This window comes from Eufriesea mexicana, unplaced genomic scaffold (genome assembly GCF_001483705.2).
Source record: "Eufriesea mexicana isolate 0111107269 unplaced genomic scaffold, ASM148370v2 scaffold2646, whole genome shotgun sequence".
NCBI classification, from domain to species: domain Eukaryota; kingdom Metazoa; phylum Arthropoda; class Insecta; order Hymenoptera; family Apidae; genus Eufriesea; species Eufriesea mexicana.
Window position 1 is genome coordinate 272053 of NW_016910740.1, and position 25734 is coordinate 297786.

Here is a 25734-nt window from a genome sequence, read left to right on the forward strand (position 1 = left end):
TTTTTATGTTGCACAACAGATAAACATTTCTTTTATACATCACTTAGTGATTCAAAATACGTAAATTGCCAGAGACTATTTTATTTTCTAAAATTGTGCCTGATGGAAGATCAATACGTTCTCCATGATTTGCAATAATTATAACAGTTCCCTTGAGAGTTACACCTTTTCCAAAAGTAACATCACCAGACACTGTAAGGTGATCTAATTCCAAAAGATCTGGTATAGCTGGAAATCTAGTAAGAAATTCTTTGACCTACAAAAAAAATTTTACATTAGTTATAGAATTAATTTCAGATATAAAATATTCGTGAAAATGATAAAAGGAATAATAACCTTTGCAAAATGATTGTCACCTAGTTTTATAAGAGGTGTTGTAGGAAACATTCGTTGAGGACTCATTACCAATGAGCCATTGCGAAGAGTGTATAAATTACTCATAACAAGCATTAAATCAGAAGTCTTTTTCACTGGTAAGAATCTACTGCGTGGAACATTTATACCTATTTACAGATTCATATATATATTTATTATAACTTTATACTACCATTAATTATAAAGTAATATCGTTATATTAGCTACAAGGTAATAATATAAAATTTTACAGAAAATGTAAATGATGGAGAAAAACAAAATGTTGGTTCCTTACCAATACTTCCTTCAAATGATTTCATAGCAGCACCTACAGCTGTTTCTAACTGAATGATATTTAAACCATTTGAGAAAGTTTTATTATTGACAATAATTTCCATGTTCAAAGAATTCTTTTCAAGTACCCTTTCAATAGCTAAAAATACAAAGAAAAGATGTTACAATTATAAATCATATAATTGAAGGAGAAGGATAAATACCACTGAGTTTTATCCACAAGTTATTTGTATTGAAAAATTTGAACGTTTTTACAGATTTGAAATCATCTACATGGTCTTTTGGAACTTGTGCGATTTCAAGTAAGCGTAATTTATCTTCATACTTAATTAATGTTCCACCCTAAACAAATATTTAATAATATTTTTAAGTAGTAAATATTTATTAATTAACAAATATTTAAATATTCCAATTTGTAAGACAAAAGTTGAATACCTTAACATCGGCTCGTGTTTTATCAGTCACTTCCATAACAAATTCAAGAGGCGAAGCTTCGCGTTTGTCTAATAATAATTTCAAGATTTTGAAATCCACAGTGGCACCTAAATTATCAATGTTTGAGATAAAACAATATTCACGCCCCTATATGAAAAGAATAGTAATTGTAAGTAAATAATACATAATATAAATTTTGGTACAAAAAATTGCAAAAATTGCAAAAATTGAAACGTACCTCTTTTATAAATTTTTTTAATAAATCTGAATTTCGAAAACTTTCGTAAAAATCTCCGTGACCAGGAGGATACCATCTATAAATGATATTCAGAAGTATTTACATATATAAATATTTAATATTTAACAATCATTTAATCAAAATAATTAATAATACAAAATTTATTTGATAATAATCTTACGCTTCAATATCATCCGCAATATCACTGTGTTTTGCAATTGGAAGTAAAGAGTCTCTATTTATACGAGGATAGCAACTTTGATTAAATGTTTGAATATTAACATCTATTCCTTTATATTTCCTGATAATTCGTTGCGTATCATCATCCGTGTTGAAAGAATTCATCAAAATAAGCGGAACATTCGCATTGTAAGTTTTGTTTAAATACTGTTTATAAAAAGAAAATAAGAAATAATGAGATGAATTTTCTTTCCTTCACCCTTTAGACATTCTCATATTATTTTAAATTATACTATTATAATTATCCATCCTATAATATTATAATTACCTCAATTTGTTGTACAGTCAGATCAAGGAATGTAAGCCCATTGCGCACTGCTATTACAGATTTTGGACCATGGCAGCCCATACTAGTTCCCAAACCACCATTCAGTTTTATAACAATTAATTTGTTTAAGAGTGCTTTTACTTCTTCGTCTTCCGGAGTTGGTAAGGAATTGTAATCTCTTACCTGAAAAGAAAAGGTCAATATTATATATATCATTTAACTAAATAAAGATAAACTTTTCGGTGGAATAACCAATTTGGAAAAATTTACATAAAAAATTTATAATTATTGCAATTATAACGATAAAAAGATTCAATTATGATATTTACCGCATCGTCGGGCAACTTTTGCATACGATCCCATTCTAATGAGGGTCCTTCCTCTTGGAGGAATCGTTTGAAGAGATGAGTAAAGCCTTCGAATTGCCGATGAATCTCCTCCCTATCTTCTCCTGTCGCAGTTTCTTCAAGTTTCTCTAATTCATGCTGGAGCTCGTTCAGGGCATCTCTCTTAGTTCTTTCGCGGAATGCCTGTGTATCTGAGGGACTGCGTTGATGACCGCGTGCCTACGGATTTATTCACAAGGATAGTAAAAAACAGAGTGATAAATACCTTTTCTCTTCATAAACAGCTGGTGTCCGCCATCGCTACCATCCAATTTTGTGAGATCATGCATGACGTATGGACGGTTTTATGTTTCTTTTGCTTTATTTTGTAATTTTCCTTTTTTTTTTCTTTTTCTTTCGTATTCTTTTGATTTCACTGGAGACCGTTATTGAAGGAACTTGTTTAAAAGGAGCAAATCGTTAAGCAGTCGTATGGAGAAAGAAGATACTATATCCCTGGTGTGTGTTAAATTATCCTTAATCAAAAAGAATCCAAATTTGTTTGAATCGATCCGTATTTCTAAATTCTGAATGATATATTGTTTTGTTTTCTGATCGTCGTTCCTTTATATAAAAACGAATCAATATGACAATCATATTCTTCATACATCTGTATATATACATCTGTATCTGCATGTATATTCATACGGAATATAAAGCATATTGATATTAATTGAATTTGCGTTCTAAATTGCTAAAAGCAATTATATCGTTTCTCCCGTTTTATTACATATTCGTATAAAAAGTTTCATTTCTATCAGTTAAGCGATTTTTTTCAAAATATTTCATACAATTCTTTTTTACGAATTGTATGAATTACGTGTCTTGCGCCAAAATTACAATACTATGTCGCAAGGACAGAATTAAGTGGGAATGTTATCAGTAATTCTCAATGTAAAATATACGTTTACAAATAAGGAAATTAATTTCCAAAATTTAAATTTCTCTTATTTTCTGTCATGCGATGCCATAAAAGAGATGAAAATGAAGCGTATCGTGGATTTTATACGATTATTGTCATAAGCTACTTCTTCCAAAAGTATTATCAGTATGCAGGTATAAATCATTCAAGAATTAAATTATGTAACTATTCTAGCTAGACTATCACTATCTCTGGAGGAAAATTAGTTCGAATAAGAATTGCATAACTTCAAGACAAAAAATTGAATCGAACGAAATTTTTCCAGCTGAAAATGTAAATATTACAATCTTTTTTCTCTCTGTATCAATAAAAATATATTTTTTTTTTATATCGAGATTACGATAATCATAGTCTTAAACGTATAACTTCCGGAACGTGTATAATTGTTGATTTTTATGGCTACAGAGTTTCTGAAATGAAGAATAGTGACTACGTGAAGTTTTTAAATATTGAACGTCACAGAATATGTAAAATACATAAACAATATTAAAATTAGACAATTTCTGTAAATAAAATTAACACGAGCGAGATAATGGTATTTTCCTCTTACTCGTTCCGATACTCCGTAAAAATTACTAATGGGTAAAACACATTGAATAAATATTTGCAGACTCACGATCTGGACTCAAATAAGTGGGATATGAAAGGAGATTAGAATGTTATGAATTTAACTGAATTGTCCGTATTATAAAATTTTTATATAATATGTTATAACAATTATTGTACTAAATACTAAATTATTTCATCAGTATTACATAGTATATACTGATTATTATTATATAATAATATATTATTACTATAATAATGAATAATACATTATATCATTATTATAATATTATTACTAATATATATTTTATTATATCATATATATACATATATAATGTATATAACATACACAATATATATAATAATATATTATAGTACATCCTATATTACATGTTGTTTATATCATAGTTAAATATTTCAGTGTAGCATATCCTACAGCAATTTTTCAAACTTTATTTTAAAATTCTGCAGATATTCTTTTTGTATTCTTCCACAGAATATACAAACGTTTGAAAAAAGTTGAAATTTTAATAATTATTTTTATTTGAAAGGATTTCGTTTAATTTGATTTTATTTGGACAATATATATTTATGTTTCTTAATTCGAACTTATTATCTTATAAATTTTTACCTAATGCTTATATCAATTTTGAAACTTAAAATTTAAAAATTATACTGCAATATTCGATTATACAATATTAATTTCCAGTTATTCATTTGTGTTTTCCTGTCATTTTTACTTCAGTATTTAAAACCTTTAGTAAATATTACAATTAAACAATTATTAATACAATAATAAACGTAAGAATATTTAAATATTAAAAATTCTAATTTTCAATTATATTTATGATAGATAAAAACATTCAAACATAATATGCAAGGTAAGTTGTGAAATCTGCATTTATAAGGTTAATTTTAGATGACACCTTATTGCAAGAATTTATATCATATTTATTACATTAGTAATTTTAAATATCTGTAATACTTAACGAGTGATCAGTTACTGTAATTAAAATACATATTTTCTTAATAAACGCGAACTTTTATCATAAGTATAAATTATATTATGAATATAGTTGGTACATGTAAATTATAATAATCGTTATAAAATAATTTTTAATCTTAGACAACATGATCGACATCTTTAATCAAGTTTCAAAAAATTTAAAATTAGAATATCTTTCAAATATTTTAATCATTTATATATGATAACTTGATTTTTATTGGTAACGTAATTTGAATATTTCAAAGCAGAAAGTTGAATAAAATTAAATAACTTTATTTTCTGGACATTTGGATATAGAACGATATCAAAAAATATAAAAATGTAATGTAATAAAGAAACTGAATTTTTACATTTATTTGCAGCATAAATATAAAGTAAAATGATGAAGACTTATTTAACGAGTTATGATATTAACAGATCCTATAACCGACGGAGGGTTAATTTAAAACTTTGATTTATATTTTTTCTCTTTGTATAAACTATAATTCTATAATTTTCACTGATTTTTAAAATCGGTATATATTAAATTTTCAAAAAGAAATCTGTGTGCTAGCAACGGTAGTACAACTGAGAAGGGGTTGATTCTGCATGCAGAAACGAATCGAAGAGAATAAAATTTTTTCATTCGAAGTATCGTCGATTCGAGAAAATCGACTTTGAATATTCACCAAGTACGCGTGCACTTAACTTTGACTAAGGTGGATGAGACCATTTAGTATACCAGCGTACTTGGTGGATATTCAAAGTCAATTTTCTCGATAACAAAGCTTCGAGTCAAATAATTTTATTCTTTTATTTCGATTCGTTTCTGAAGGTAGAATCACCCCCTTCCCTGTTGTACTACCGTTTCTGGGGCAACCTGTACATTAACATTTTACCTGCGGGAGTCACGTATGCACTTATTGCTTTTTACTGCCAACGATCTTCAACGCGTGTTTACAATGTCATCGGTGTCGTGTTCGACTGCCGCAGAACTGAGACGCATATTTAAAGTACAAGAAAATAAAAGTAGTCAACTTTCATCGACCATATTATGTATAGTCCTTTTCATTTGTAGTTTAGATCGCATTGTGCAGTGAAATATTTCGTAAAATATTTTACGACATAATTTAAAAATTTTAATAATTCAAATATGTAAATGACACGTAAGTGGAAGGACGAGAATTTATATACTGATCGTAATAGCAGATTATAATAATAACAGTAATGAAACGACAGATACTGATGATGTTAGTAGGAATGATCTCCATCAGAATATACTTCGAAAAGTATCACATATGAAATAAATATCGAAACCTTAGATATTTAATGAAATTTAAGAAACTATTCAATCGCAATAAAAAGTATAATTATATCGATAGTTTGAATATTGACTATATAATTTAATGCGTTGCAAGAAGCGCGGTTAACTTGCGGTAAGCTCGCTCCAATAATGGCGGTAGGTAAAGTATTAATATCTATATCATGAAAAGCTCGTAAATTTTATAATATCTTATATGATTTAATTTATTAAAAAGTGATAACATTCCAAATTATTTATTGAATATATCAAAATAGATTTAAATGAATTACTTAAGTATCTTGCCTTATCTATCAATTATTTGCTAATCTAAATGATCAATGAGGAATTTGCTATATAATATAATATAATATAATATTACATAACGTTAATAAATATTATATTAATTACTGTAAATGGATGTCCAACCTTAATCCTTAACGTTTATTGTAAATTTGATTCGTTTTCTTAAAAAGAAATAAACTGAACGGTCGTTTCAAATAAATTTTAGATTCTATCAATATTTGAATATATCGCGAGAACTATTTGATAAGAAACGAGCCGATGTTGCCAGATGAATAGTTCTATAAAATACCGTATCTACTGTTTTATAGAAATTTTGTGCTTTTAATTTTATAATCTATTTTAAATAAAGATATCTTAGTATAAATCAGTGTTTATAGCGACGGCTTTGAATTTTTCAAATATCGTTTCTCGTTCGTGCTGTAACTTGGTAATATGTAATGTATAATATGCAATAATGTGATATTATAATATATAATACTATAATAAAATAACAAAACTACTGCAGATATCGATATGATTTTTTTTTATTTTGTAATTGAACGACTAAAAACAGTCAACTATTTGATATGCATCCAATTTTTAAGAATTTACTTCTTAAGATCCTAAACATTCTATGTCCTATGTTTTTCGTACAAAATGAAATTAATTTTTTTTTTTCTAGATAGCTTGATAGTCCATCAAATTTAATAACATTTACTTAAAACATCTTCTTATATCTTGCATAGTTGAAAAATTGTAATGAAAAATACTTCAGACCAATGAAACTTTTTGATCGTGTCAAAAAACGTCAAACGTAATACATTTTGTTTAAAAAATTCTTTTATTAAATGTTCAAACTTTTGTCCATTAACTTACTAACAAATATTTATGCTTCTAATAATATCATTTTATTTTGAAATATGTATACAAAAAAGAGTATTTATCATTAACTGAAAAGTCTCTTTTTAGAAATTATATCGCATCTAAAATATAACACTACATCCAGTTTATTTTCTCCAATAACATTTTTCATTCGTGTCTATTATAAAAAGAAATTCATTCGTTCCTATTTACGATAGATGAATGAAAGGAATTCATTCATTCCCACTTATGATAAGCTTAAGGAGCACACGATTGCGATTCATAAAATTATTTTTAGAACAGAATGCGTTGCTTTAGAATACGTATATTTTAAATTCTCCGAAGCTTTATTTACATACAATATTATTCGTTATAATTTACCGTCTATGCAAAATATGAAGAGGTGTGTTAAATGGATGTTATTACATTTGATGACCGCTATTTGGAAAATAAAAATTAATATGCCACTTTGACAGAATAGGAAAAATAATTTTTTGGATTTTGACACGTTAAGTGCCATATCGGTCCCTAATTGTAAGTCCCTATGGATTAATAGCACCATACTTTGCGCTCCAGCGCATGCGGCGTTGACTCTTGTTTTAGGTTACGTTGTCGCACTGGTCGGATTTAACTTTTCGTCTGTCCATATGCAAGTACTGTGCGTTCGAGAAAAGAAGGCACAGCGTGTTTACATCCTCACGCTGATTAATTCCGCTGACACTTCTTTGATCACAGGCAGTGACCGCTATTGGCCGAAAACGGTGACGAAAATCATCGGAGTGTCGGAAGAGTTAATTAGCCATGAGGATGTAAACACGCTGTGTCTTCTTTTCTCGAATACAGTATATTGTCTAACGAAAACTCTCTTACAGTGCTAGATGAGCCTAATACACGACGACATCTTTTTATTATTATGTTAATTCATATTATCCTATTCTTCTTGTAATAATATTTGCGTTGAACTTATGCTTATATTTCCTGGAAATTTTTATTGAATTCGTAATTCCCATTATTATTACCGTTTTACTTTATGCAACTTGGAATAACTTAAATATATCGCGTTAGAATTTTAAAGAAATATTTAATAAATTGCTAACTCTCATTTATTTTGAAATAATTATTTATAATTTCGGTTATTACAAGAAGTATTATACTCATACTTCGTTCCTTTTACCATTGTCAGCTGAATTAGCTCAAATATCTATTGTAAAATAAACAATGTTACGATATAATTGATAGCAGATAAAACAATATTGATTTTTGATAATATTCGATAATAAAGAATTAATCCCTTTGATACTATATCGATAATGAAGAATCGTGACTTTCAATTTTTAGTAATTAACAAGCTATCAATATTAATTTTTAATACTTCTTTATTACTCGATAAGAGATTGTATATAATAAATTATACCTTATTTATTGTATAACTTTAATAATAATAAATAAATAATCAATATCAATTTTTTATATTTTTTTTGTATTATTTGATAATAAAGAATCAAAGTTCTTCGTTTTCAATAATAATAAATAAACTATCGATATTAATTTTTGATATTTCTTTATTATTCTATGATGAAAAATTAAAGCTTTTCATCTTTAATAATAAAGAAACAAATAATTTAATCTAATCTAATTTCAATACTGTCAGTGTTAGTTAGAAATTTAATGAACAATAATTTTTCATACTTTCGTTAAAGTGCAATAAATGCAAAATTTCGTAGTTTCTTTTATACCTTTTAAAAAAGCTACATGATCGTGCATTAATTCTAATTTCTACAGAATGCAAAGAGCATAAATAAAAGAAGAAGCAAAAAGACATTATGTTTATACATTTTGGAAAGGTACTCTAGATAAATACGCTTTGCAATAATTAAAAATCGTAATTTCTTTTTAATTTAATATTAATTTGCTACACACGATATTTTAAATAAGATGTTTATTATTTCGGCCTTTACCAATCGCATATAAAGTAAATATTCCTCGGTTCTTCATATTTCCACAACTCATTCAACATTTCGATAGAAAATGATTAATAGATCATGCAATCGGGCAATGAATATTATTGGATATGATTCAACAAACCGATATTTAACAATTTATGTTTGATAAAAGCTTGTAGAAAATAAAAAAAATCATTTGTGCTTAACCACTCTCAAGATATCATTATCGATATATAAAAAAATGTTTCATATTAGATAATATATAATGACAAATAAAAGGTATGAGGATATTGCATACCTATTGTATAAACAAAATGGAATTTTTTTTTGATCTTTTTAAACGATTTTTAATTATTTTACTTCAACTTTAAAAATTATGTAAGTAAATTACATTTATTTGTGCAGATATACAGGACATTACATATATATGTACAAGATGTCTCACGGATCGTTAGGCAGGATTTTTCAAGGACTTGCGATAATCTAACAAAAAAATGTTTTGGACAGAAGTTACTATATTTTCTGTTTCTATATATAATTCTATTTATAATTCTAAAAAGAGAAATTAGAAGTAAAATTTTTTCCCAAAGTTTTGAAGGCTAAATTCGTTTTTTCAAATAGCACTGTATAATTTTTACTTAATCTTATTATAGCCCATATCTAGCCGAATTCAACGACCTAGCATATCATGACCTCCGCATGATCTTCAAGGCAAAGAAATGAAAATTGCTACAAAAAATGACAATCAGCATGATTGGGTGATAGCTTGTGTTTATTATTAAGACTAGAAATTACATTCTCATCAGGAACCATGAGTAAACGTTGTATTACTAGGAACTTATCTACAAACTGTCGACAATCTACAACAAAGAAAAAATGTGAACTTGTGATAGCTGAGCTTAGCACTTTTCAGATGGCCACGTTATTTGGAGAACATTCGTTGGGCACTTAAGGTCACCTATTGCTTGGTCACCATAATCCGCGGATTTGTCACCACTTGATTTTGTTTTTATAGGGTCATCTACAGTCTTAATATTCAAGTCTTAGTAATAAACACAAACTATTATCACCTATTCATGATGATTGTCATTTTTTGTTGCAATTTTTATTTCTTTACCTACGAGATCATGGTATGTTAGGCCGTTGAATTCGGCTAGATATGGGCTATATTAATATTAAGTACAAAATATACATTGCTATTTGAAAAACCGAATTTAAACTTCAAAATTTTTGAAAAAAATAAAAAAATTTTTTTTTTGGAATTCTAAAGAACACAGAAAATACAGTTACTTCTGTTCGAAACATTTTTTTGTCAGGTTATCGCAAGTACTTGAAAAATCCTGCCTGACGATCCGTGGGATACACTGTATATATGTAGTGGTACAACTACTAAGGGAATAATTCTACATGAAAAACAGTGCAAGAAATATGTAGAATAAAATTTGTCTACTTCAGGCTTCATTTTGAGAAAATGTGATTTGAAATTCATTACGTACTTGTTAAATTCATTAAATAAATGTATTTGACCATGTTGTTAGTAAACAATTTTTGTATTAATTATACCTAACTTCATTTATTAAACATAACGATTAAGACTGCATGTATAGTTTTTAGAATTAAACGTCTAACTTTGTAAAATATATAGAAGTCCACGAAAATATTCGAATGTTTGTGTCCCCACTCTTTTTAAATGACAACTACAGAATTTTTGGATAAATACAGATAAATACAGAAATGTGAACATAGCTTTTGCTAAAAAATTTACTACAGAGATATTCAAATTGTTTCCTTTTTAGCTTATATCAATAGGTACTTAGTTGAACTATTTTAAACATTAATTAAAAATAATTATAAGATATCTGTATAATATATTTATGATATGTTAAATTATAAATAATTATGCTATACTTTATACTTTAAATTATACTATACTGCTATACTTTAATCTTTATTTTCTGAGATATACGTATTAAAATAAACGATAACTTTTTTTTATACACTGTACAAAGGCTATTTTAATAAAGGAATTTTAATCTATCTATCGGATCAAATAAAAAAATATGCAAAAGTTTTCAAATTATTACTTCGTTTTTTTAACTTTTGTCAGTAATTGTATTTAATTTTTCAGGAATTTCATATTCGTTGTTTTTATAATTTTTCTTTGTTTTTATAATTTCATTCAGACGCCCCCAACACTTAAATATCACTTCACGTATAGTATGTATTATTTTTTTAAGTTCAACGTGTGTATTTTATTTGTTAGATGTTCGAATAGTTTCGTGAATCACTGCATAATATGTACAGTATATAACGTACACATGTATTATAACAGATGATTATAAAAGTGGACTAACAATAAGCCATATATGCTTCATTTCGAAATACCATAAGTTTCGCACTTCAAATATATCATAAATTAAAAAAATTAATTAAACCAAGTTACAATGTAACGATTGAATTTTTACAAATTCTCAATAATTTTCGGGAAAATACTTTTACTGTATTATAATATAAATGAGTGCAAGACAAAATAAGTAATGAAATCATTGCTTTCAGATTTTTTATTTAAATCATTTTCATAATTACCGTCACATTTATATGTACATATAATAAAAAATATATTTGTATAACTATGAAGATAAATAAAATATAAATATATTTTATATGGTATAAATATAATTTTAATTCGTTAAGTAACAAGGATACTTTCAAAGAAAATTTTCTCGAAAATGAGGTCTGATACGAAAAAATACTGCTATACAATTTTGACTTATCTTTTCACGTAGAATCTGCCCCATTGTTTTCCAATAGGTGGATTACGACCCCCAAGGGACTCGCAAAGTGCTTTCTGGGGGTCGTGGCCGTTATGTTTGAGTATATTTTCAATGCTCCTTCATATCGAAACAAAAGTAAGAAATAGGTTAAATGTTAAGGATAACATAAGGTTGACTTTAACACTAGGACTACCGACTTGTAATATTTATACATACTATATACTAATAATAATAATTACGGTATATACTACATGCAAATAACAATAATGTTTAAATATATACACGAATAATAATAATTAAATTGATACAACGAAGATAAATAGGTATATATAATTATATTTCTATCTGAATAAAAGTAAATATTTATTTTGTCAAAAGTAATTACACGTTTTCAATAACTACAGAAATAAAATATCTGGGGCCAGTAATTTTGACTCGTTCGATAGTCCTAGTATTAACAAATACCCAACGACGAATTTCGAAGGTAGTCATCAAGATGCAGGCACAGTCACCGCAGTAAATAAAATAATTCAATATATTAAATGTTTTCGAGCATATCAAATATATGTATTAGAAAAGATAGTTAAATATGAAATTGACATTCTAAAATAATTATTTTCAATGTGTCTTTTTCGCGCCGTTAAATTTTCTTCAAATTTACCCTACTATTAGGGTAACTTCCTCAAATTGTATCACTTTAAAATTATTTTTTGAAGTTATTTACTTGAATTTTGTTCAAAGTAACTTGTCTTTTTTCCAGTATTTTCAGCATCAAACATTTATGTCATTATTACTTTCTACTAGTATTATTATTATTATCATTATTATTATTACACGAATTGTTTAATACAAATGTTTTGAATGTTATTTTAAAAATATTTAATTACAAAATAAATCATATTTTCTCGAATAATCAACTCTTCAATTTACTTTAGTGCATCAAATAAGGAACATGATATCAAATGAAATATAACCTCAGCAATTTTGATGGTCTTGAAATATGTTGCGAAAACATATTTATTATTATTTATTTATTATTATTAATTGTGAACAACCTTCTCCTTTAAAAAAATCTTGTTTCATTTGAAAAAATTGGCTATCAGCCGTATTGTCCGAGAAAAAACAAAAAATGTCAGCAATACATTGAATTTTTGCCACGAATTTTGTCAGATTATACAGTACAGTCACATGACCAACTAATGCAACATTTAATGACGCTTGCTGTCTTTAAGTCTAATAACGAGCGAATCACCTTGTATATTTCATGACCTATAGGGAACAACGAAATTAAAAAAAAAAAAAACATTGACCGTTTAAAATCGCCTCAATTTTTATAAAAAATAACTAATTTTATAAGACTTTTATTTTTTGAAACTATTTTAATTACAGGTAGAACAAAAATAAATCAATATTTTTTAAATAATTGTAATGAAATGTATCTTAATGATAAGATATATCGTTTAATCTAACATTTAAAAAAGATAAAGCAAGTCATCGACAAATTTTATTTTCCACGGTAAAACAAAAAAGATATTGATAATTAAAGTAATGATACTGCTATTTTGTTTATCGTAATAATGACAAATCATACATGATAACGGTAATGATAAATACTAATTGTAGTCCTTGTCGTCCTTGCAATATTTGCAAATATCGACAAATATTAGCGATTACATAAGCATTTTACAAAGGATTAATTATTTGATAAAAGCAAAGTTAATTAAGAAAAAGAAACAAGTTAATTAAAATGAAAGCAATTTTTTTAACGTTAACTATATCTATCTTACCAAATTGACAAACTTTGATCAGTTATAAGAGATGAGTTTGATACAAATAAAAAATTAAAACAGTGTTCGTATAAATAACAAATCACCTTTGGTTTGTAATTATCTTAATAGAATTGCACGGCAGTTTTTTATTCAAACAAGAATTATTTATTTTTCGTTTAAATAAATGTTTCGAAAATTCATTATTTTTCTCAAAGAACTTTTTATTTTGTTATGTCAACTGTGTCAGAAATACAGATTCCTTCGCAGTGCATCGCGCAGTGCCTCAAACAATTATTATTCAAGGATAATTGAAATGAGAACAATTCTGAGGGCAAATGCTTCTGCGTTCTAAAATAATATCCAACTTAAATTATTCCTATCTTAAATATATGCACAGTGTATTCTTTAGCATTCTAAATTATTTGTTATCTTATAAATAAAAAAAAAATGATTAGAAATAGAAGTGACTTTTTTGACCTTAATCTGCAGTAAAGTTACTTTTTATGGGTTTGATATATTAATTTAAATGTTAATTATATCTATATACCAATATATTAAAAAAAGATATTAAATATATTTTTATCCTAATATATTCAAAAACTAAATATTAAATATACTGATATAGTAAGTAATTTAAAATAAAAATAGTAGGTCTTTATATTAATTGAATTTTATCCCTGCTGAAAATTTTGAGTCACTGGTGCACGTAATTTAAATTGCAGATACGTGACAGCTTTTTTCTGACGTCTTTTCTTAATTCACTTTCAGAAATAGAAAGACAAACGTGAAAGAAAATAATTAAACTAAATAAATATGATTATTCTGGATAAAATATTTTAAAATATTTCAAAATTAAATAAGAACGAAATCGCAGAAATTCGAAATTACATGAAAAATTTATGAGCATGCGAAGTGAATGATATACATACGCGTGTGTGTATGTGTATGTCGAATTGATTATTCGAGAAAATCCATATATTACATATATTTTATACAATGAAACGAAAAGCAATTTTAATGTTGTTTCAGTATTCACATTTCAGTAAATGTGATATGCTTATTATTTATATCATAAACTAATTTAAAATAATTTTAATTGCTAAATTTTAACCCAGATTTACTTTTATTAAAAAAGAAGAAAAAGAAAATTCTTGAATATTTAAAAAGTTTTAAGATCTTGTGTGAGATCAGTTCTCAGAAATTTAAAATACACATATATCGTTATAGACAGAAATTTGCAGATTTTAAAAATGAAGGAAAATAATTCTAACTCGAATTAGACGAATGTGTATAATTAGTCAAAATTTTTAAAGTAATATTTACAATTAATATTTACTATTACTGATATTAATATTAATATTAATATTTATTATTCATAAAAATTACGGAAATAAAAAAAAAATGAATAATATCGCAAAAAATAGATTTAACAAATAAAACACGTGAACAAATAAAAACTTATTGAAAAGTAAATCATAAAAATATTTAAACGTAGGAAAAAATGAAATATAAAATAAATAACACAAAATATTAATTTCGAAACATTATTTCATATTATGTAAAAATAGAATGTTAATAAAAAAAATGTGAACAATGAGAGTTATTTTTCATGATACAAACAACTTGGAAAATATTTATATAATATTAATAAATAAATGCAATTATAATAAATAACTAAACGTTACAAAAATAATAATAGTAATATTAAACTTATGCGAGTATGCCAAAGAATTAATAAACAGATATTAAAATTTGCAATATTAAAAATGAAGTTTGTAAATTTTAAAAGTTCCAAAATTAAGTTATTATAAGAAAAAGTTTGTTCCATAACAAGTGAACTTTTGCCTATATAAAATAATAAATTCAAAATTATACTTCGTACGATACCGTGCAATTTATGTAAGTATTGTGAAATACAAAAAGTAAATCATCGTTGGAGATGTTTGTGACAAGTGTGTTTCTACCAATCTCCTTCAATAATATCACTATGGCAAACTCATGATATCATCTATCGTGATGTAACACCAACCATACTTAATTGTATTGTGTTGACGTGCATTTGTTACATCTTACAATTAAATAACAGTTTGTATGCATGACAAAGCATTTACAAACATCAATTTCATTTAACCGAATCGCAATTCACTGTTTTTATCGGGAAATAAATTCTAACTTTAAATGATTCGATCATTATTCGAAAATAGTTGAAAATGTTTTCCTTCAACCTCGTATTATACGATTGGAGCACGAGGAAGATAATTATACATACCCTTTTGAACGTAGAAAATTTCAATGTTTATATAAGAAAGAATGGAAGATTTAAATATTTAAGCACGAATTATATTCATCAGACGATTCACGAAAGCGTAATGCAAATTTCATTCATTGGATGCAAACACGGTCATAATTCATTTTTTGTTTCTTTTTTTCTTTTCGATGAAACATTGAATACAAGCGAAATAAGTTATATCATTTATTGTCACGTTTGGGATTAACGATGAACTAACCAGTACATTCCGATGAATTTTGATTCTGGCAAAAACGACAACCTCTATCTTTTTTCTCCACGTACACGATCACTTACGTTCAACTAAAGTATTTAATTCTCATATCCTCTCTCAAAGCTCTGTATGACGAGCGAGAGCGCGCGCGTTAACTTCTCACTAGTGTCACTCAACAGACAGGCGAGCAATTGTTTAAATTCCTGTCTAACCGACGGCGAACTTACGATGCTCGAAAGAACGAAACCAACTGAACGCGACACGAGCGCGCGAGTCAATGTATCTTCAGCAAGTGTGGATTGTGGATGTGTTACCCTGGTAAATTGGCGTCATGCTTCCGAAGCACGCTGCCTATAGAAATTCACTTCTAATGAAATGAAGTGTCTTAGATATTATGTACATATGTATAATGACAGAATGAAAAACGGAAAAAGAAAGAGATAAAATGTATTTTCGTATTATCAAGCTGGCCTTCGGCCACAATTTTTATCGTAATGCGGCCAACCGACGCGACTTTCCAACTCTGGCGCTATGATCGGCTTGTTATCGGCCGATTCATGATCGGTTACATCTTGTAAGGTCACGCAACAGCATCAGTGTGTTAGAACTTATCAAATCGTGTCTATGCTTCTCATCCGACTAACCTATCATTGCGTTTTTTGAAAGTGCAATAGATAGCAAAATGCTGAAGATAGATAGAATTGGTTACGCGATATAAGCGCGACAATAATCAAGCGATGGAACAGTTCGATTCAATTCTATGTTAACGACGGTCTGTCGAGCTTTAAAGTGTTTTACCTTTTTCTGCCTTATTTTATTTCTCATGCATATTATGACATACACTTATCAATTTAAATTATATTATTTAAGATTAATAAATTGTTGAAGGTTCGCAGTTTCATGAAAATGTGTACTCCAATGGTAATAACAAGAATAATTTAAACCATAATATTATGTTGGTACTAATTTTAGAAAAACCTATTATGTAAAATATCGTCAAATTCCAATATTAAGCATTCTCTAAACTTACTTATGGAAATGTTGGTGATAATCGACATGATAAACACGTAACCAATTACATAAGTATATATGAACATATAACTTGTCAAGTAATGTAGCAATTTGAATTTTTTGTTCTATTAATTTAAAACTATATATTATACAATATACGGTTATAGAATTAATAAATTCCTAAGTGTTACTTTTGTTGAAACTATATTTCTAACACATTATCGAATAATTCGATTTTTGTGAATTTTAACGACACTCTAATTATATATTTTTATATTTCAATGATAATTACAACTTCTACAGACTTTTTATTGTCACATATTTTACAAATAATGAAATAATTGATGATACGTGATAATATTCACACTTATTTTAACTTTTACTATGACATTATAATCGCGAATTGCGAATGAAGAAAATAAATAAATTTTTGATATATAAAATTTTTTGGAAGCGTAAATAATCTACTATTAAGAAAAACTTTTCTTTTCTAATATTTTTTAAAAATATAATAAAATAATTATATTTCTAAAAGAAATAATAATAAACATATTTCAAAATAAAACAAATAATCTCTGTTACAAAATATTGAATAATGTCTCTATAATTTTCCATTTAATATGATCATTCCAAACAACTGACAATATCAATAGTATAAGATAAATTCTTTGAAAAAGAAACAGATAGATATTTCTTCATCGATGAGCTACTGTTTGCATGCTTTTACTTATACAATATCTCGTCGTTTGAAATATTAAAAGTAATTAATCAGCGTATCAGCTTTGCATTTTTAGATCCCTCTTTATACATAAAGAATATTTAATTCAAAAATTTATATTTATATTATTTTCTCATATTTTTATCTCATGAAAAATTTAATTTCGTATTCACATACAAATAGATTGATGCAATCTGCATTTTCGATAAAACGATTAATAGAAGGGTTAAAAGAGAAATATTTAAGGTTATCGTTCAATAAGATAAATCTTGACTCGACGTCTTCTGACGTCAATAGTTTGAAATGCTCTAGCTTTATAAAAAAAAATTAACCATGACAAGTGAATCAAAGGTTATCAGTTTTTAAAATTAAAAAATGTCGCAGATGTCTGCTTGAAAATACACAAGTTTATTTATTTTTTCCGAAAGAATACTTCAAATTAATTTAATTCTTTTCAAATATAATTACCTACAGATTGTACTTTAGAAATCGTTAACTCAGATTCTTTATCCTCTAACATGTACTTTCAATTTAAAAAATTTATATAATTTACAAGTATGTATAATATTGTGTATAATATATACACAAATAAAGTGTGACATGTGAAATCTTGGAATTATAATTTTAAAATACATCTTATTCTTTTCCCTCTGTATCCCTTCTTTTCCTTTTGTAAAATATACGTTATTCTATCAAATAAATGAAACTGTTTTTAAATATTTTTTTTATGATATCATCTGAAAAATAATATTTCATCAATATTTTAGTACTAAATCTACTTATATATTTATTATTCTATGATGAACATTTCTTTCTCTTTGAAACATTATTTATTATTTTGTTTAATATTAAAATAATATGTATCCAAATAAATATGACTATAAATATAATATACACATTTATAATATGTCACACAAATATAATGTATACTATTTATACAGATATTATTTAAACATTTGATTGCAACTCATTTCAAATACTAATATTTATGGTACATTTACTGAAGTTTATCAAATAATTACTATTTTCTAAATTGATTTTTCCAAATTAATAGATATTTGATTTTATATTACCTAAGTCTGTTGTAAATAATCACTTTAAAAGTAAATAATATTAATTATTTAATTACTTATACATAATAATGGTAATAATCGATAATAATCGATAATAAAAATTATAATAAGTTCATAATTGATAATAATTAGCTAGCGATATTTATATCGGTTATTCTTAAAGTGCTATTTTCAATAAACTTTGATCTCATCAACTTTTCCATTTATATTTCATCAACACAACGAATAACATTCAAAGTAATGAAATTAAGTGCAACGCCCTCTATATACAGCAGTAGAAAATATTCAATGACGATTTTAAACCAATGTTAATTATTTGACGATTTACGTTTATAAATTAAACGCTATTCTAATTTATGCGTATAAAGTAGCAGCTGAAATAAATACATACGTTATGGTTATGTTTACAAAAGTAACTCGCGCATCTTTTGCAGTCTAATGAAGTGTAACCACAGACTATCCCACATAATCTTGCGTATCCCACATAATATAACGTCTTACAAGGAGAAATACTGTTCTATCACTTGGTAGTCGAGATGAGATATTTTATATAGAGTAAAACTATAAAAATAATTTCATTATTTGGATAATTAAAAATTATATTGAAGATATGAATTTTCTAATTGAATCTAATTTTAATGGTAACCTTTTATTTTCCTTCGCACATTGTATATTTATCTTACTACTACGTACATAAACTAATTAAAAAATGACTAACAAAACATTTTGTATGTTACATGAAATTGAAATATTTTCTGTTTAATAATACGTAGAAACAAAAATCAAATTATTTTGTATTTCTTGTTTTATCGTGATATATATTAGAATTTTATTTTTAAAATTTTATTTATTTTCGTTTTTTTTTTAATTTAAAAATTTTGAATTATTTATTGATAGTTTAATAATATATAATATATAATATGAAACTATATATAGATATCACGTATGTGAATGATATTGAACAAGGACGAAACTTCATACGATTCGTTATTAATATCAGAATCAATATTGATATACATTAAACAATTAAATTATCACATTGTTGATACATGTAATAAGAAATTATGAATTTATTACCGTATTATTTATTTTTATAATAATGAAAAAAATATTTAAGTTCTAATAATACATTATAACATGTAAATGAATTTTTTGTTTTGTAGATGAACTATATATGACAGGTTTTATTTAAATATGACAATAATTTTCATTAAATTTGTTTAATATTACTGCAAATTGGTCACGTGAAGTAAAACCGATGTAAATATTTGAAAAAATATTGTAAAAACTAACAAATTGATAAAATACAATTTTGATATATTTTTTTATTAAGATTATGTAAGTTTAATATTCAAATTTATCAATTACCGATAATATACAATATTATACAAAACATTAAAATTTATTAATTATATTAGCTTAATTGATTAATTTATGAACCACTTCGAGTTGAAATCTATTTAGCTTCAATTTTTGACTCTATTACGGTACAGTCGTGACAGTTATAGATAACCTTCTATTCTAAGGATAATATAGCTATATATTGTATATAACATCTATAATTTGCATTTATATTTGCGATTCCGGTGAAACAAATATTTATGTAACAATTTCTATTTTGCTACCTATGATAAAATGACAAAATATTAATAAATGATAATAGTCTTAAAATTTGAAAATGAAATAATAAAAAATTGCATGTAAATAATCATATCAAATAAATAATAATAGCTCATGATGCTCATGAAAAAACACATAACCTTAACATACACCAAACATAAACTTATATATATGAAAGAATAAAGTGTTATAAAAAAAACAGTACTTGTTATGTACAATTTAAAAGAATGTAGCAAGTAAAGCCAAGTATAGAAATGTTATAGACTACAATTAAATTATAACAAAAGCTTTGTAATAAAGAAATTATGATTATTTATCGCAAATTAATATTTAAGGATAAAATGGAGGGGGAAGGAAACGAATAGATACTTTACCTTTCTGTCATCTACTTGTAGCATTGTTATTAACCTCTGAGTGCACGCAGTAGTTGATTTTTCACGTTCGTCTTTAGTAATCTTGCACAGGTTACCAAAAGATAAAGTCTTTGCTTTGGACGTTAGCCACCGTGTTTGGATTTCGTGTATATCTATATGTAGCAGTTGTACTCAAACTGTGGATCCTATAGATTCCCAGACAATCTATATATACATGTTATTGACGAATTAATTTTATGTACGAATTACACATAACTACAATAAGTAATTGTTTTTATAATTATATATAAACATAGATAAACGTATTAAACATCGCAATCATTGTGCTAACAGAAACTAGATAATTTTTATTTTTTCATTTGCTTAACCTAAAAACTTTGCTTAATTAACAAGTATTAAATAGTATTACAGATAAATTGCACACAAAATTATGTAACTCAATAAAAAGAAATATAATTAAAAATATTTCGTTTATAATACTTTTTATTAAAATTTATATTATTTTTTAATCAATATTGTAAATTGTTTGGAACGAATGTCATCAACAATGGCGGAGGTTTCTTCAAATAACAGTGCGGATGAATGTTCTCCAGCTAAAAAAGCTAAAATACAAACAGAAAATATATCTAAAAACACTAACAGTATACATGAAGGAGAATTCTGCCCATCTATATTTAATACAAAAAGAGTATTGCAAAATAATTGCATGAGAAAACAGATATGTATAGAGGGTACCTTTAAAGGATATGAAAGTTCGGCCGTTGTCGTATTGGAGAAACAGAATTTTTCGGATGATGATCAATCTTTAAAAGAACTATTTAATAAAGATACAGTGGTACATAAACTTTTTAGCAATGATGTTTATGGAAACTATGAATGTTTTCCACTTAAGAAACATAATGGTAAATCGTAATAAATTTATAACTAAATATTTTCTTTTTATCTGATTGCTAAAAATTTGTATATTATTTAAGGTATAAATGCAATGATAATACATCCTGCAACTGCAAAACATATCGAAAAGTTTCGAAGGAAAGAACTTCATATTATAGATGAAACTTATGAACTTTATCAAAAAATTACTCTTCCATGCATAGAATCAAGCAGCTTTTCTATAGAGGTATGTTTATAAAAAGTAAAAAATAAAATTTATAACATAATGAGAAAATATTAAAATTATTATCATATCTAATACAAAATTTTCAATTTAATATAATGTTTGATATATTATTATTGTTATTGTTAGTGTTAGAAATTAAAAATTTGAGTTTTACCTTTTTCTAGTGGATATTTAATATTTTGGAACATAAGGCGGAACAAGACAAAATTATATATGAGGATTCAAATGAAAAAACTGGATTTATGATAGTGAACGATCTGAAATGGGATGGCCAAATAAATACATTAAAATTAATAGCACTTCCATTTCAAAAAATTCGATCGATAAGAGAGTTAAATGCATCTCACCTGCCTCTCTTAAGAAATATAAGAAGTGCTGGCATTGCTGCAATTACTAAAAAGTTTAACATACCTGCTTCTCAGTTAAGAATATATTTACATTATCAACCATCTTATTATTACCTCCATGTTCATTTTGCGTATCTCATGTTTGAAACCTCAGGTATGTGTAAAATACATTTAATGACTTCTTTTTATAAAAGATTTATTTTATAATAGCATAATAGTCCTTTCAAACTTATATGATAATTTTATACACTTAAATTGTATCTTAAAAGCAATTATTTTCAAATGTTTTTCTTCTATAGGTATATATGTGGAAAAAGCACATCTTCTATCTACAGTTATAAAAAATATTGAGTTAATGTCTGATTATTATACAAAAACTGTACTTTCATATGTTGTGACTGAAGGAGATCCTTTGTATACTAGATTTTTGAAAGAAGGAATTATAAGTGAAATAAAGTCTAAAGATATGGAAGATTAAGGAATAAAATAATTAAAAATTATGTACTAAAATGAACTGTTTTATATGCTTTATTGTACTAGAACAAATATGTACTAAAATTTTACAAATGGAACACACATATTATCATTTATAACTGTTGTAATTTTATGATTCCAAATTTTTACAGATTCAGTTTAATATTCTAATATGGATGTTGAAGAACAAAATTCATTCTTCATTATAAATGCAAATAGCTTTTTATAACGTGTAAAAGTAAATTAATGAAAGTGTATATATTTTGTTTCTTTTTTTCCAATATGAATTAATTTCATATTAAATAAGCAGCACTAAGAAATTCAAATAGGAAGAGGAAAGTATATAAATATATAAATGTGAGCAATAAAAATGTTATATATTACATGAAAGTTATTTACATTTACATAAATCGTATGTTATTTAAAAAATTCTAACGAGCAAAGGAGAATAAATTTTTAATTGATTCTTATTGTATATGGTAAAAATGAATTAATTAATGATATTTAGTGTCTGACAATAACATTGATGAAGCATTTGTTATAAAAATTTATTATAAAAATCAATATTATTTATAATAACGTATGTTGAATACAAATAATATATTTAAAAGTATTTTTTGAAAATATATTTGAAACATATATTTAAACTATATTGGAAAATATCTTTTCATTCCAATAGGAGCAAAATTTATTAAATTAATTAAATAACAAAATATTAATTGCATATGTAATATTATTGTTATTACATAAAATAGGTATATTTGTTATGTATTTATATATATTTGTTACATGTATATGTCTATATCACTAGTAAAAATACTTATTAATTAATTACTATAAAATTAAAAAATTACAGTTCAAGATAGATATATTTAACTAAAAAACTATGAATTCGATATATTTGTATGTTTTTAGATATTAAGAAAGAAAAATATCATATTCCTTAAGACTCATTTTGTTAATTATGAAAGTTTCTTAATTTTCGTAGTATATGCTTTATCACGGATGTTTTATAAATTAAACAAATTTTTTTTCTAAATCAATTAATAAAAAAATCATCCACATTAGAGTAAAAAAGATATTTCTATATAATCCAACTTTTGATATATACAATATATGTAAAATATTTTTTTATAGTATCAATATATCCTAACAAATAAAAATCATATAGTCATTCTCAATATTTTCTTCAAAAACAGTTCTTAAAGAACATTTATTTTTTGAGTGTCAAATCGAGCAATATTCTTAATAACCTATGATGGAGATATCTATTATTATGCACACTTCTGTAAGATTAAAAATTAAATATGAAGTACAAATATATAATAGTGTTTTAAATTAACATTAATAAATATAAAATGTAAATGATTGTATGTCAGACAAGTTAAATAATAAAAATAATATTAATAAAAAATTCTGTTATTTAATATTAATATTAATTATGTAAGAATTGATCATTAATACTTACATTATATAATTATTGCATATACAACGTAAATATTTAAAAATAATTATTAAATAAAATTTTTAATATTTCATTGTGTTATTTATATGTGTCATTGTATATATAATATTTCAATTGTTATGATACATAGTTTGATTAATCAAACTTTAAAATAAAAAGTATCTATCATTACTTTTATTTGGAATATGTTTAGTAAAAGTTTACTATTTGTATTGCAAATATTTTATTATTTATGATAAAATTTTATTTAATAACAATTTTCGCAAAATAATTATATACATATGCTTCTATTAAATCAATTATAATTATACTCATGATATGAAACTGGAATAATTATAGATATTTATAAACATATTTTATTCATAATTTTCTATATGAATTTAGTGAATATAAAATTCTTTAATGAGAAATTATAAATAAAAAATTATAACTTCAGAGATATTTTAATTTGTTCTTTAATTTTTACAAATGCGCAAGAAATAAGTATTGTAATTATGTATTGTAAGTATTGTAATTAGGAGAATTTACGAAAATTTCTACTGTCTCGATAATTTTGATTATGTTGAAAATATTTAATTATCTTCAATTACAATTTTTCACTTATATTAATTTTTTTTGTTCCCGATATCATATATAGAACAATAGGTGAGGTAGAAAATTGACGAAATAACAGTGATTTATATGTACACGTGACAATTTAATCATATTAATTATAATATATAAATTATACACGTGTCATTTTACAATATTTATTTTAATAAATATTTCTATCGTATAAATGGCGGTACACAGTACACAATGAAAAGTCATTAAGTACCAATACCAAGAAGTACCTATTTTTTTCCATTTTTCTTTTCTTTTAAACCTTATAGCGAAAAGGAAAGTGTAGAATTATTTACAAAAAATGTAACAAGATTGGGATAGTACTTTTTATGCATACTAAAATATCATATTTATTACGTACGAAAATATTATGAAACATTTGAGTTTTTAAATATGCACGAATCTTCAAATTGTAATTCACTGTGCTGCAATTAAAAGAATAAAATTGTCCCACTACATCGTAATCGACGTTCTATCATCGTGCAGTATAATGCAAAATATTATAATGAATGACTAATGACTCGAAATGAAATAAATAAAATTTTAAGTAATATCTTTCATCATAGAATTTTTGAATATAAAGAAACACTTGAAGTATGAATTTTCTTTTAAATGACCTAAAAACTATGACGATATGGAAGTATTTAAAAACTCAGTCGAAAAAGTAACCTTATCACTCTTTTTACAATAATATTCCTGGGAAACGACGTGTACTTTCGGCTAAAAGCTATATGTACCCTTTCCACATTGAAAGAAGAAAGTGGGAGGAAGAAAGAGAGAGAGAGAGAGAGAGAGAGAGAGAGAGAGAGAGAGAGAGAGAGAGAGAGA

At 25.3% G+C, this 25734-nt stretch overlaps 2 protein-coding genes across 13 annotated transcripts; one reads left to right on the forward strand and one right to left on the reverse strand.

The window, feature by feature from the left end:
* UGP (UDP-glucose pyrophosphorylase) lies at positions 1-21055 on the reverse strand. Of its 12 annotated transcripts, none has more exons than XM_017904107.1 (11): positions 20898-21055; positions 2442-2691; positions 2159-2367; positions 1830-2012; positions 1503-1708; positions 1322-1397; positions 1084-1230; positions 852-990; positions 650-787; positions 337-503; positions 1-256 (listed from the first exon to the last, which is right to left on the reverse strand). In XM_017904107.1, the coding sequence occupies exons 2-11, from the start codon at positions 2503-2505 to the stop codon at positions 44-46; spliced, it is 1542 nt and encodes a 513-aa protein (XP_017759596.1). In that variant the 5' UTR covers positions 2506-2691; positions 20898-21055; the 3' UTR covers positions 1-43. The 12 variants fall into 12 exon arrangements, with proteins under 12 accessions (XP_017759596.1, XP_017759599.1, XP_017759595.1 ...); XM_017904110.1 differs by lacking the exon at positions 20898-21055 and adding an exon at positions 16329-16468 and having other exon boundaries at positions 2442-2613; XM_017904106.1 differs by lacking the exon at positions 20898-21055 and adding an exon at positions 16185-16468 and having other exon boundaries at positions 2442-2613.
* A 358-nt stretch (positions 21056-21413) lies between these two features.
* Positions 21414-22842, forward strand: Dcps (Decapping enzyme, scavenger). Its single transcript, XM_017904044.1, has 4 exons — positions 21414-21799; positions 21872-22017; positions 22182-22518; positions 22664-22842. Exons 1-4 carry the CDS (start codon positions 21433-21435, stop codon positions 22840-22842), a joined length of 1029 nt encoding a protein of 342 aa, XP_017759533.1. The 5' UTR covers positions 21414-21432.
* The last annotated feature ends 2892 nt before the right edge of the window (positions 22843-25734 follow it).

Bases quoted from the DNA above. Each gene is read 5' to 3' on its own strand.
- UGP (XM_017904107.1), bottom strand. From the start codon at position 2,505: ATGCATGATCTCACAAAATTGGATGGTAGCGATGGCGGACACCAGCTG. The intron at 1,398-1,502 runs GTAAGATTATTA...TATCATTTATAG, and splicing joins ATTGCGGATGATATTGAAGC to ATGGTATCCTCCTGGTCACG. The intron at 991-1,083 runs GTATTCAACTTT...ATATTTGTTTAG, and splicing joins AAACACGAGCCGATGTTAAG to GGTGGAACATTAATTAAGTA.
- Dcps (XM_017904044.1), top strand. From the start codon at position 21,433: ATGTCATCAACAATGGCGGAGGTTTCTTCAAATAACAGTGCGGATGAA. The intron at 22,018-22,181 runs GTATGTTTATAA...ACCTTTTTCTAG, and splicing joins CAAGCAGCTTTTCTATAGAG to TGGATATTTAATATTTTGGA. The intron at 22,519-22,663 runs GTATGTGTAAAA...TTTCTTCTATAG, and splicing joins TCTCATGTTTGAAACCTCAG to GTATATATGTGGAAAAAGCA.